At 41.6% G+C, this 14387-nt stretch overlaps 1 protein-coding gene across 2 annotated transcripts in view; it reads right to left on the bottom strand.

Moving 5' to 3' along the window:
• Positions 1–1026: 1026 nt before the first annotated feature.
• Positions 1027–14387, bottom strand: part of Srpx (sushi repeat containing protein X-linked) — a 75543-nt gene continuing 62182 nt past the window's right edge. For both annotated transcript variants that reach the window (XM_034486358.2, XM_076919099.1), the window contains 5 exons: positions 12217–12338; positions 11389–11568; positions 10403–10536; positions 8215–8336; positions 1027–1599 (listed from right to left, as the gene is read on the bottom strand). In XM_034486358.2, the coding sequence (XP_034342249.1) occupies positions 1416–1599; positions 8215–8336; positions 10403–10536; positions 11389–11568; positions 12217–12338 (742 nt within the window). In that variant the 3' untranslated portion in view covers positions 1027–1415. The remainder of the gene's footprint in view (positions 1600–8214; positions 8337–10402; positions 10537–11388; positions 11569–12216; positions 12339–14387) is intronic.

Below are 14387 nucleotides of genomic sequence, written 5' to 3'. Positions count from 1 at the left end.
GTGGTTTTTTACTGTAAAAGAGGAAAACAGTAAATTTTTCAACATAGAATGTAAATCTATTCAAGGGTTGGCATTTACTCTGTCTAATTGTCTGTGAGAATATTGTTCACCCTACCTACTGTTTTAAGGAACTACATGTTGGAACTTGGACTTTCTATAATTTCACTATTTTAAGAATAGATTATAGGTCAACTGATACTAGAAATGTTTAGAAATATTTGCATTGTAGTACAATCTAATTTTTTATGAAATGCCAAGGTGTGATTTTCTAGGTGCAACCATTTACAAATACAAATGCACACCCCATAAGCAAAGATGACCTTTCTGAAAAGGGATCTGATTATACAGCTTGTGAATTACAACCTCTCTGGGTGGCATGCAGTCAAGAATTCAGCCCTAGTGGCCCATCATGCTTTTTCATTTACAAACTCAGGAACGATTGGTTCCAGGGCCCCAAAAGACACTCAACTTGTGATATAGAATGGTACAGTACTTACCTGTAATCTATGTGCATCCCCTTATATATTTTAAACTGCTCTGGATTACTTACAGTACCTCCTATGTGGGAAGTGATTTGTAAGTAGTTTTTATATTACATTGGGAGGTGGGAAGTCTAAACAATTTCAGCATGGACATCATGTAGCTTTGTCTGAATATTTTCTTTTTTTTCATGTTTCTTTTTTTTATTAGATATTTTATTTACACTTCAGATGCCATCCCCTTTCCCCATTCCCCCCTTAGAAAACCCCTATCCCATGCCCCCTTTTCCTTTTTGCATTTATACATTTTTTTAAAAATGTTAATCATAGGCTTTATAAGTTTGATATTGCTCAATCAGAGGTGTAACCCACTACCCAACCTAGATATTGTCTGAATATTTTCAATTTGCTATTCTCCCACTTGAGAATGTAGCTCTCTCTCATCTCAGTCCATCCCTTGACAGGACTATAGTTTCCCTTTAAGATAAACAAAGAGTCATAGTTTTAAAACTACTGATCATACCAAGCAAATAAGCCTCGTGCTTGATTACTTTTTAAAGGTGAGTTTTACTAAGTTTGCTTCAAAATATTTTATTAACAAAAGGCTTACATAAACAATAAAAGGAAAGAAAAATATGTTTCACACTGAATAATATTCTGAGAGCATGGGTGTGGCTGTAGCTTCTAATGTCATCAGTCACAATGGACTAAAGGGAGAGTTAGACTAGATATATTGGTATGATTTTTTTAACATTTCAAAGTTTTAAAAAAGCATTGCACCAATGTTTAAGAGCAGAGAAAGCACATAATAAAATAGACTTTAAAAATTACAAATGAAAATCTGTACATCAAAGGTATTTTTAAGGCCTTCCCACAGGCACTGATGTGTATGAAGAACTGATGTGTATGAAGAACCGTCAAGAATGTAACAGCACATCAGGTGTTGCAAGTCTGGCCCATCTCAGCCTGCAGGATCATCTCTTCTTTTCTCAGGGGGAAAGTGTCAATAAGGTTGAAGAGAGCCATGGGTGTCACTAGGGAGACATAACGTTCTTTATCCATGCCATGCTTATCCACTAGAACCATGCTGAATGAGTAGAGTGGGATTCGAAGCAACAGCCTAGAAGAGACATAAAGAAGACTTGTCTGTGTTCAACCTCAAATCCCAAGACTTTAAGGGACAAACCATAGCCCTCTGAAATACTATGCAGAGAAATGCTTGATGCCTTGAAGGATTGAATCATTTTTATGCCCTCACTACTCGGGCTCCTCAAAGTGTGTACCTTGGATCCACCACATGAGGACTTGCTCAGAAAAACACTTGCTCAAGAGAGCTCCATATTCATATTCATGCGATACCTAAAGGCCAGAGGGCATAGCATTTCTTCCCAGACCCTCCTCCTACTTGCAAAAGGTATTTAACCTCAGGCCTGCCCTAAGAACACAGGGTACAGCTTTATCCACTTTCTACCATGACAATAAATGTTTTAAGATCATGGACTTCCTCTTGAGGCTCTGTGGCCTGTAGTCACACCCTCTATGTGACTGAAAGCCACAAACCTTTCTTTAGGGGGGTGGTGTGGCTAAGTGAAAGAAACCAGGGCCCAGGAGCGAGGTCGAACGCCTCCTACCATCCCTTTAGGGTCCCCTGGGTTCAAGTCCTGTGCTTGACCAGGTACTCAGCTGCCTCTCACAGCCCACCGCCCCACATTTGGTTGTCATAAGAAGGGAGTTAAATACTACTGGCATCAAATTGATAGACAACAGATATGTTGATATATTTATCCTACAATGTACAGAACAACCTTGTAGCCAAACAAATCCAGACCCAGATGTCAAAAGAGCCAAGGTAGATGAAGCCTGGACAAGGTAAATTTGATTAAAGTAACATTAAAAAATTTATTGTGATGACCTATTCAGTGACTATTTTGGGAGTGCAATTAGAACTGTATGGGCTAGGTCTACACTCAGGCATTTTTACTTATTTGCCTATAATTTGTATCACAAATAATTTTTAAAAATAGTCAGGTATGGTTTCAACTGTGTGGTGTATTTTATATACTTCAACATATGGATTTAATCTATGCAGATGTTTTCTATCAATACTAGCATATGTAAATGAGAAAGCCAAGAGGAAAGTAAACAGACAGCTGAGCCCAGGGAAATAATGAGGCCACCCAATCTCCTCTCCTGGTTTTTGTTCCTGTTGGAATGTCTCCAGGTTATGTAATAGGCAGAACAAGAACTGCTGTCTGAATTTAAAGTGTAAGTTTTCCTATCGTGAATGGTTCTGAGGTTGTTTGTTTGCTTGTTTGTTTTTTATTGCATAATGAAAAGGTGGTGAGCTGGGCAGTGGTAGTGCATGCCTTTAATCCCAGCACTTGGGAGGCGAACTAAGGTAGATATCTGTGCATTTGAGGCAAGACTGGTCTACAGAGAGGGTTCTAGGACAGCTACATACACAGAGGAGATTCTGATTTGAAAAACAAAGAGGAGGGGCAGGGAGAGAGAGAGAGAAAGAGAAAGAGAGACAGAGACAGAGAGAGACAGAGAAAGAGACAGAGACACAGAGACACAGTGACACAGAAAGACAGAGATAAGAGGGGGTAGTCCAGTGAGAGGTAGGGATGAATTAGAAGAATATATAATTATACACATGTATGAAAATGCCATAAGGAAACCAACTCATTTTCATGCTAACTCTAGAAACTAATAAAAATATCATTACATAAAATATAAACTGACTATGCAAATCAAAAAGCAGTTTCATGAAAGGAGGAATAATTAATACTTTCCCCAGTGGAAAGCTGACTTGCTAATCCCTGTCTAGTGACTAGAAAATGCTTACACTGCCACTACCAGGCAGCCACTGTGTAAGTGCTGGAGGTAAGTTCAACTTCAAGGGCTGCCCAGAAAAGTAGAGGAGTGAGAAACTAAGAAGGGCGGGAAGGAGAAAGGGAACAAGAGATGCTATGGCTGCAGCTTGTAGGTAGTATAGCTAGATGAAACAATATAACACATGGTTGTATAACACTCATGAGGCCAGAATGATAACAACCTGGAGGCTATTCTACATGTACTTTGTGACTAGTGAACATTGGCTAACACAGAATATAAAAAAGACAACTGCCATGGGAAATAAGAAATGGTCACACCAGCAACAGCAACAGGATGGGTCCCACTGGAGCTGAGAGTCTATAGACGTCTCAGAGACAAGTGATAGGGCACCTCACAGATTGTGCTTTTGGTGTGAGTGATGAGGTTGGCAGTATTTCTGAGCTACACAATGACTATCATCGGATTGCAATTCTTCCTGAGTCACCTTCCTGAAAAGTCTGAGAATAATATCATTATTAAAGTGATGTTCTTCTTGGTCCCTGTCATCCTTAAGATAGAAAATTACTCTAAGTAGGGCATGACTTAGCTTACACATTCAAGTAGAAAAGAAGTGGGGACAAAAAAGAAGGTGGGTGGTGACCTGGCAATAGCAGGCACCCAGCCTTTCATTTCTGTTGATTCTCTTCCATAGCATCTCCATGGCCTAACAAATTGGTATTCTAACCAGACTAGAGAATTTTCAGACTATCCAGGGATACTGATTCACGTTGACTTTCTTTTTGTTTTCTATTCACTGAGTAAATCTGGCCCTTCCTTTTTTGTTGTAATTCAAACAGAAATACAGTACAACACCCATCTGCCAAGTCCTTTGTGCCCCTCTGGAATGTCTTATGAAGATAACTACAGCCAGACATGGAATTCTCTAGGTGATGGTTAGAAGTTGCTCAGCAAGCTTTTTGTTTAAAAACTAACACCTGGATAAAACACTAAGCAAATAGTTCTTGAAATGTAGTTCCCAGGTCACTTGTCAGACATACAAACTCTTAGGACCTACCTTAGACCTACTAAATCCAAAAACATAGGGAGCAAACAAAAGAACAAAATTTTCGCCCTGCAGAAAATTATGATGCAGGCCAAAATTTGAGAACCACCACCAAATTCATTTAAGCAGCTTCTTTGTAGCAAATCATTATCAGCCTACTGAGGGATTTCTCTGTTCTTCATTTTTAAACAGTTCAAAATTTCATCAAGATTTTATTAATGTTGTAGATGTATATATCATGTGTGTGTGTAACTCTGTCTACCATCTATCTATTATCCTAAGAAAGTAATTTTACAAACTCTGAAACAAGCTTTATTTTTTATATATAAGCGTGTGTGTGGTGTATGTGTGTTTGTGTTTGCATGTGTGTTCATATACCACATATGTTCAGGTGCATATGCATTAATGTGGCAGCCCAAGGTTGACATAAGGAGTCTGCCTCAGTGACTCTCCATCTCAATCATCAAATTAGGATCTCTCAATTCAACCTCACTGATAAGGCTAATCTAGATAGTCAGCTTGCTCCAGAGAGCCCGCCTCCGTCTTCCGAGGCTGGAATTACAGATAGGCCCATCATGCCTTCTTAGCCTTTATTTGGGTTCTGAGCATCTGCTCTTATTTTCACATTTATGAGGCAAGCACCTTATCTATTGAACCATCTCCTCAGTTCCCTGAAACAAGTTTTCTCTAAGTAATTGATAAATTGTTCTCTCTCTCTCTCTCTCTCTCTCTCTCTCTCTCTCTCTCTCTCTCGTGTGTGTGTGTGTGTGTGTGTGTGTGTGTGTGTGTGATCTAGACCCAAGCTAGAGTCACCTTGGAAAAGGTAACCTCAATAGAGAAAATGCCTCCATCATATTGGTTGTAGACAAGCCTGGGGGGAGCATTTTTAAATTTATGATTGATGTGGGAAGGCCGAGGCCATTGGTGATGGTATCACCTAGGTGCAAGTGGTCCTGTAAGTTACAAAAGTGCAAGCTGAGCAGGCCAGAGGAGAAAGCCAATAGTCAGTGCTCCACTATAGCCTCTGCTTTAGTTCTTGTATACAGATTTCATCTTGCCAAATGATGCTAGCTTGTAGCAAGGTGGCAGAAACCTAACCAGGGCATCTATCTGTGATACACTCTTAGGAAATTTTTGTGAACTTTTGGGAACACATTTGGTGGAATTCACCAAATTCTATTTCATTGTTTTCATAAAGATAAGTCAATGCATTTCACAAACTCCCTTGAAATTCAATTGTAATTACAAGATTAGTTCTGGCCAATGGAATGGCGTATAAGTGATATGTAACATTTTCAAGAATAAACAAAAGATTAAGCTATAATTTGGGTGTCAATGTCCTCCAAGGGTCCAGGTGTTGAAGCTTGCTTCTTAGGTGGCACTACTGGGACACAGTAGACTCTTTGAGAAATGAGGTCTACCATGAGGCTTTTAGGCCTTTTGGAGACATCTTCTTGAAAAGGATTACGAAACCCTGGTCTCTTTGTCTCTTTGTCTCTCTGTCTCCTGGCTCTTGATATAAGCAATTTACGTGACTATATGCTCCCTCCATGAAAGTAGAAACTCGAAGCAATTGGAACGGAGTTCCCCCACTTCCAATTATAGACTTCAGAATCAAGACCCAAAGAAACATTTGTGTGAGTTACTTGTCTCAGGTATTGTGATAAAATAGTAAGAACCAGACTAATACCATTGTTTGCTTTTACTCTCTTTCTTCCTCAGTTTTAGAAAACTGAAACGGCATGGGTGTCTCAGATGTTAATGTACAAGATGATGAAACCATATGGGAGTCTAAAGGATAAGGAGATGTCTGGGACCTTGAAAACAGAGACTTGCTCTGTCCCTGCAGTGTACAAAAGAACAAAATTATGCAGAAAAGAAGATATTAAGGGAGTGTTAGTTTGGCCTAATTACCCATGTCACAGTGATCAAGAGATACAAGAAAAAATGTTATTCTGAAATTGCCTTTTAGCTATTGAATCTCACTTCAATACAACATTATTCAAGGTCTGGCTATTAGGGCTCTAGTGTTAGAAGTATGACAGAAAAGAGAGATAACTGTTAAGATGGTATGAACAAGCACTCTGGATGGATGGAGAAAAAAGACATCAAGCCCTGAAAGAGCTGATTAGTATCTGTCCTAATGCTAAGTCATTTTATTTTTCAGATCGTCCTCTCCTACTAAGTTACACACACACACATACACACACACAACATACACACAAACACCATACATACCATACACACACATACCATACCATACACACACATACAGACACACATACACCACATACACACCACACACATACACAGATACATACATAATATACACACAGAGACATACATCACATCACACACCATACACACACATACAGACACACACTATACACACATATACCACACACACATACATAAAGACACATACACTATATACACACACCACACATACAGATACACATACCACACATATACACACACATATAACACATATACATACATACACACACATCCTACACACAACACACATATATACACACATGCACACATACATACACACATCACCACACATTTAGAAACACACATATGTACAATACACACACATACCACACACCATACTCATACACACACAGACAGACACACATACATACATAGACATACATATGCACACAAACACACATACACACATGCACACACACCACACACATGCATACACATACATATACCACACACATATAGATAAGCAAACACACACACATATATATACACACACAAACACACACACACATATAGACATACACACATACCACTTCCCTCCACACACATAGTCACACACAGACACACATTCACATATACCCCACCGCACACATAGGCATACATTTACCACACGCCAGAGAGAGGGGAAGAGGAGGGGAAGAGGGAGAGGGGGAGGGAGAGGGAGAGAGGGAGAGGGAGGGGGAGGGGGAGAGGGAGGGGGAGGGGAGAAGGGGAAGGGGAGGGGGAGAGGAAGAGGGGGAGGGGGAGGGGGAGAAAGGGGAGGGGGAGAGGGAGAAAGGGAGAGGGAGAGAGGGAGAGGGAGAGAGGGAGAGGGAGAGAGGGAGAGGGAGAGAGGGGAGAGGGAGAGGGAGAGGGAGAGAGGGGCAGAGGGAGAGAGGGGCAGAGGGAGAGAGGGAGAGAGGGAGAGAGGGAGAGAGGGAGAGAGGGAGAGAGGGAGAGAGGGAGAGAGGGAGAGAGGGAGAGAGGGAGAGAGGGAGAGAGGGAGAGAGGGAGAGGGGGAGAGAGGGGGAGAGGGAGAGAGGGAGAGAGGGAGAGGTTGAGAGGGGGAGAGGGAGAGAGGGAGAGGGAGAGAGAGGGAGAGAGAGAGGGAAAGAGGGAGAGGGAGAGAGAGGGAGAGGGGGAGAGGGAGAGAGGGAGAGGGAGAGAGGGAGAGAGGGAAAGAGAGGGAGAGGGAGAGAGGGGGAAAGGGAGAGAGAGGGAGAGAGGGAGAGAGGGAGAGAGGGAGAGAGGGGGAGAGGGAGAGAGGGAGAGGGAGAGGGAGAAGGAGAGAGAGAGAGGGAGAGAGGCAGAGGCAGAGGCAGAGGCAGGGTATGAGAGAGAGGAGAATATACTTGTTGAAGAGGGAAGAAGAAAACACTAGTGATTTCCCATTGCATAATTCAGTCAGACATTCAGGAACAGGCCAATTAGCATGATTATAATACTCCCAGAATAAAAGCAATTAAGCACTGAAGGTTGCCTGAACTAAATACTAAATAGAAAAAAAAAATCATCAGGAAAACTGGCCAGACACAAGAGCAGCCATGGCGAGATGCAAGTGTATTTGCAGGGAATGAGATGTGAGGACAGAATGCTCCCTACCTGAGCTGCAGAGCCAGAGCTGGAGGCATAATCTTTGCTCTGATCCTGCCGATGAGGGTTGGGAAGACTCCTACCAGCTCCACAACGGTGACATGTCGGAGATCCAGGCCACACTGTGCTTGCTGAAGGACAAACCAACAGGGGAGGTGTGAGTGGGACTAAGGAACTGCAGAGGCACCCCAGCAATGCACTTTTTGTGGGTGCTTCTTTGCCTAGTCCTGAAAACAGTTGAGAAACGAAGGCTAAGTGAGTGCCTAGAAAACCTAACTCTCTTCCTAGAGGAATGATACAAAAGAGCCTGGCAATGGGGGAGAATGCAGTGAGTCCTGCAGTGACTTGATGTGTGTATGTGGGGGTGGGAGGGGTGGGGATGATACCCTGAGAGGGCTCCTCCTTCTCAGAGGAGAAGGGGAGGAAGAATGGGGGAAGGATCTGTGTGAGAGGTGGCTGGGAGGAGAGGGGGCACTGTTATTGGGATATAAAGTTCATAAATAAATAAATACATTTAAAGAAAAAAAAAACTAGATCCAAAATACCATAGCCAGCCAGATAACCAGCAATTTAGCAAGGGCCTGAGGGAAAAGGAACGGTCTAAGGCTGAGGGCTACAAAATCCCCTCCAAAAGAAGCAGATAATAAATAGTCATATTCACAGTGACTCAGTGGCTTTTAACCTAATAATTTAATTCTATCACTGCAATCTAAAAACAGCCATAACCAAAAGTACGGATGAATAAATGTTACTATGGCTATTAAAATATAACTTGCAAGACACAACAACAACAGGCCAATTTTGGTGCATGAAACAAGGTTTATCTGTGTAGAAGAAAGGCAAGTTTCTTGGCTTATTCTTTTTGTAGAGATAAGAAGAACTCAAGGAACGTGTGGCCATGTCATGCTGTTATGCCAAGGCCCATAAAACCAGGTAAATATGTACATTTGCATCTTATGAGGGGCAAAGAGGTTGTGCTGGATAGTTTGTCACCTTCACATAAGCTAAAGTCATCTGAGAGGACAGAACTTCAATTGAGAAAATGCCTCCATGAGATCCAGCTGTAGGCTATTTTTTTAAATTAGTGATTGATGAGAAAGGCCCAGCCCATTGTGGGTAGTGCCATTCCTGGCCTGGTAGTCCTGGGTTTTATAAGGAAGCAGGCTGAGAAAACCATGAGAAGCAAGTCAGTAAGTAGCATCCCCCATGGCCTCTACATCACCTCCTGTCTCCAGATTCCAGCCCTGCTTGAGTTCCTGTCCTGACTTCCTTCATTAATGGACTATGATCTGGAAGTGTAAGCCAAATAAACACTTTCCTGGCCAAATTGGTTTGGTCATGGTGTTTCATCACAACAGTACTAAGACATAGGTATACAAGGGCAGGTAGTGTGATGGGGATTTAGTAAACAGATTTAGTAAATTTGGTTCTTCTCAAGGTAGCCCATACATTTTCATTTGATTCTTCCCAGTTCATGGGCAACCTGTTCAGATGACAAAAAGACTGAAAGAACGATTCATTATTCGTTGTATTTATGCTGACGTGTGTAGTAGACTGCTGCCCTTGATTAAGCCAAGAATGTTCTAACAGGAATAAAGGTGAGATCTCACCAAAGAAGTAAGTGCAGCACATCCTGCTTCTTTAGTATTCAGTGACATTGACCACTCGTTGCTAAGCAACTGCAAGACTGAATCAGGCAACTTCTAGTGTGATGCTTACAGATTCTACCTTTCCCCAACATGTTGTCTCCTTCGGTAGCAACAAAAATCACCTCCCTTCAAGTTGGGGATATTCCCAGAGAGGGATATGGTGCCTGGAGGCCCTTGGATGCCTTTTATCTCTTTGGCCAGTCTATTGGAAAATGCCTGATGGATCACTTCCAGTCTATGAATGTGCTGGACAGGATCAGCAAAGACAATTTTTTTTTTGCCTGGGCCTGGACAACATGTCAATTAAGTTTATTAGCAAAGACAGAGAGACCTCACTGGTTGGAGAATGATTGGGTTAGCTCTGGGGAGTCAATGTTAATAAGGTTATACACCAGCACCAGAAACGAATGACTGCTGCTCAAGTGCTGGTCGCTTAAACTCACCCTAAATGGATTAGGCATTGAGTCTTGCCTTTGCTTTTAGTGAAGTGCCTGTCTTCTTCCTGTCAGTGGTCTCCCTCCCACCTTGGCTCTGCCTCAAGGCCTCACCTGTAGCATTCCCAGCTGCAATCTGTAGAGGAGGTTTCGAGCTGTGGGTGTAGACACAATGAGGAGTCGCCTTTTCTCATAAAACTGATCCAGAAGGGCAGCTGCTGTTCTGACACCAACATTGACATTCATTGCTGTAATCGGAAATGGTCACATGAGTTCCGAAGTTCTCTCTAAGTTCTGGCTTACCCTAGCAAAACCTGAGATGAGACTTCAAAGGATAAGTAGATTTGAAAAGTGAAGTCGTGAAGCACCAGTAATGGGCAAACGATGCACACTGGTTTTTCTCTTGCTGCTTTAACATACTGTATTATACTCAGTGGCTTAACCTAACATAAATTCATTGTTCTTTCACTATGGCCATGGAGAACATGAGTTAAGGTGGTTTAATTATAGTTCCAACATATAAACTGATGATAGATGACAAACAGCCCCACACGATAGGCTTAGGACACAGAACTTTTGGCATATGTTCAAGGCTTATCCTGTACAAGGCACTGCTCTATTCCAGCATTTGGTAATCAGTTAGGAGAGGTATGGTTTCCTCATTTTTCCAAATGAGGAAGGATTCCAAATGCCCAAGATATGTATGACATTTAAGTCAAGGATACAAGATGGGAATTATACTGTGTAAAGACAGCAGTTTATTAACATTGAAAACTACATCCTCCACCTGTAAAATAGAGGGATAAAGGTAAGAAAACAGTATGTTGGCTTATAATACCACTGTAGGCTAGCCCTGAGTCCTGGCCTCCCAGTTGTTTCATCAAAGACGTGGAAGAGTGATCAGAGAACAGGCAACAGCAGGACAAGGAAGCAGATGAGTTGAGCTGCAGCAGGGACTTAGCACCTTTGTTCATCCACTCAGATGAGCAGAGATGATGCTGTACTTGATGACATACAGGATCTAAAGCTGCTTTTGACCTGACTTAGAATCAGGGGTTTTCAGATTCTGCTGCTAGCTGGAGAAAGAACTGCACACGTACCTGCACAGCTGGGCTCTGTGCCAGACCAAGCCAGATTGGATTGGCATACTCGGGCAGGACTACCCTGAAGCTCATAGCCGCCAATACAAGAGAACTCACAGGTGGCTCCATAATTGTCACCATCACTGGAACACTTCATATAGCCATTCTCTGGGGCATTGAGCTTGCCACAGCGTCTGACTGTAGGAGACACAAACCCAAAGTGACCTTAGTCCTAAGCACACTTCCATAAAGTAACCAAAGAAGGTGAAGTCCTAGCTTTGTTATGAAATTATGCATCAACTAGCAAAATGAGTTCTAGGCAGTGATGGCTATACTCTAATGCCCATAATCGTCACCACTCATACCAATGCTATCTTTGAGATAGCAGCATTAGCCTCCTCATGTTATAGATGACACTGGGCTCTGACTAGTAAATGATACTGACAAGCTGCCTAAACCATGAAAGCAAAGTTTCTTAGGAATATTTTTCTCAGATAGACCAAAGGTTTGAAAGACAAAGAGCATGACCTTTTAGTGGCCTAAAGGAGGGGACTTCTTACTACTCTGGTCATTGCCAGTATTTGAGATATTAGCTCAGTGACAGAAAAATTATTCTTCATGAATAGGTATGGGCTCCTGTGAAACTAGTCCTACTCCATACATAACCTACTCATATTGAAATCCAAGCATTAAGATGGAATGCTTCGATCAGCTTCATGAAAACCTAATCTATAGCAGGCGGTAGTCCTACTGCCAGGGCATTCAGAGTACTCTGGCTTGAGGATCTGTTCCCTCTTTCTTTGACTTTCCAGCAACTGAACAAGCAGCAGGAAGCAACAGTCTCACCTCTTACTTTAACTCGAAACTTGCAAGTTCCCTTGTTCTCAGCTCTGTCATAGACTGTGTATTCAATCTTGTGGTCTCCTTCTGGAAAATTCGAGCCTGGAGGAAGGCCTTTCAGAATAACACTTAAGGAAGAAAGCAGAAATATCCAAGATTATGCTTGTGTACCTAAAAAGCAGGTGTTGAGTGCTGAGTCTATACAGGACAAAGAGGAAAGTTCTGGTAAAGGGCAGCCTCTGGGGCCTTTAACCAGAACAGAGGTTCCATGAGGAACAGGGTCCCTTGAGCTTCCCTCTGTTTCACAAGAATAATTTGATGCTGGAAAAATAGAAGTCCCCAGCTAAGGAGCAATTCATTTTGTTTGTTTGTTGCTGAATGACAGAACAGGGGCCAGGGGCCCTTATTTCAGGCTAAGCCTGTATGTCTTACCTGTTGGGCAGAAAACTCAATGCTTTATGAGGAAAAATATTTTGGAGTACGTTTTAGTTGGCCATTTGGCAATTTTGGCCTGCGACAGGTACTAGAGTGCCCTTTGCTGTATTTCATCGGCATCAGTGATGACCTTTCTAAGCAAATGGTAAAGTCTCTGTGAATCCTTGACTATCCTAATACTGTAATAGTAACAGCAAAATCTGTTGTTTGCTTTATTTAAATCTTACACATACCAGGCATGGTTTTATTATTTGTTATTTAATTTAATCCTCATGGAACTCCTACTGGATAGGTAAAAAGCCTCCATCTCACAAGTAAGGAAACCAAGACAACAGAAGGCTAAGGGATTTGGCCAAGATTACACAACAAGGGGGTGACTATAGCATCTATCCTAGCTATTTAACAACACTCCCAGCAGATATAACATAATCAAATGACAGCTTTTAGTTAATTTTTAAATATGTAAAAAAAATTAACCTAGGAATGATGATATTTGATAATAATGGGCATGTGGAAATATCATTTGTCACCATTAAGGAAAACTATTCACTTAAGTATGACATGATTACAAGGCATATGAACTCAGAAGTTCTACACTTTTGACTTTAACTGCCTTAAGATCTTTAGATAGCAAATGCAAATTCAGATAAACCCTGAAAGAGTCATCACTCAAATATGAGTAGCTGCTAATCTCTCTGAGACTCCATTTCATTATGAAAATAACAGGAGTCACCAAGGGGACTGAAAAAGAAACACCCATGTCAGAGCTTGCCAGGACACCCTTCCTTCCCCTTGGAAGCAGACTATAGAAAAGTAGCTTGGACAGGATGCTGGGGAAGAGAGTCCCAGGACATGTGCTAGGAAAACAAGAAGCCCAAGCATGAGTTGAATAGGGGCCAAGTCAGCTTTTCCTGAACACATACTACCATAAACTACATCTAAGTTGCTGAACAGAGGGTTGGGGGCCACCATGGTCCTTTTGTTAAGTGTCATCATTTGAACCCTAGTAACAGGTCCTCTCCAGCATGGCACAGCTTTTAGGCAAATGAGGGGTCATATGGTAACCTGACATTATATGTTTTGAATTTATTATATAAGACTTCAACTGTTATATAAATCTAAGAGCTGATTATATTCCAGGGGCTGAGTCAGGTGTTGTACAAGATTGTCACAATTTAAGGATAAATAGTGACCATCCCCCAATTACATCAACTCTGACTTGATTTTTCTAGATATATTGTATAGGAATGTTCATGTGTGTATAGTGAGTTGCTTTATTCATATAGTTTACCTTTTAAACTCAATTCCATAAAGTTTCTCCTAGGGGGGTTATGATATGTATATATCATATACATATGTAGGAAGAGTAAATATTTTTAATGATAAAACTTTATCTTTGAGAAATTACAGTTGAAAAATCCTAATCCTGTTATTTAAAGTAGATAATATGCTGGGGGGGGATTATTAGAATATGGGAATAATGTGAATAAGAGACTTAACCTCTCTTACTAGTAAATGTTATGCTATTGCTAATAATTGTGTACAAAACTCTTTTGTCTTGAGCCTCACAGGTTTGACAAGATTCTAGAAACTCTGTCCCTGCCTCGTGGCCCCAAATGACATGTCAGAAGCTTATTGTCCAGGTATGTGATCTGTGTCAGAAGATCTAAGTGAGCCATGAACTTTAATTGATACATGGGCATGCTAATGAAGTCGGGGTCTCCTGGGAAATACTGTTAAGG

Source organism: Arvicanthis niloticus, chromosome X (genome assembly GCF_011762505.2).
Source record: "Arvicanthis niloticus isolate mArvNil1 chromosome X, mArvNil1.pat.X, whole genome shotgun sequence".
Taxonomy (NCBI): Eukaryota; Metazoa; Chordata; class Mammalia; order Rodentia; family Muridae; genus Arvicanthis; species Arvicanthis niloticus.
Note: the sequence above shows the minus strand (reverse complement) of the source record. Positions and strands in the feature narration are given on the sequence as shown.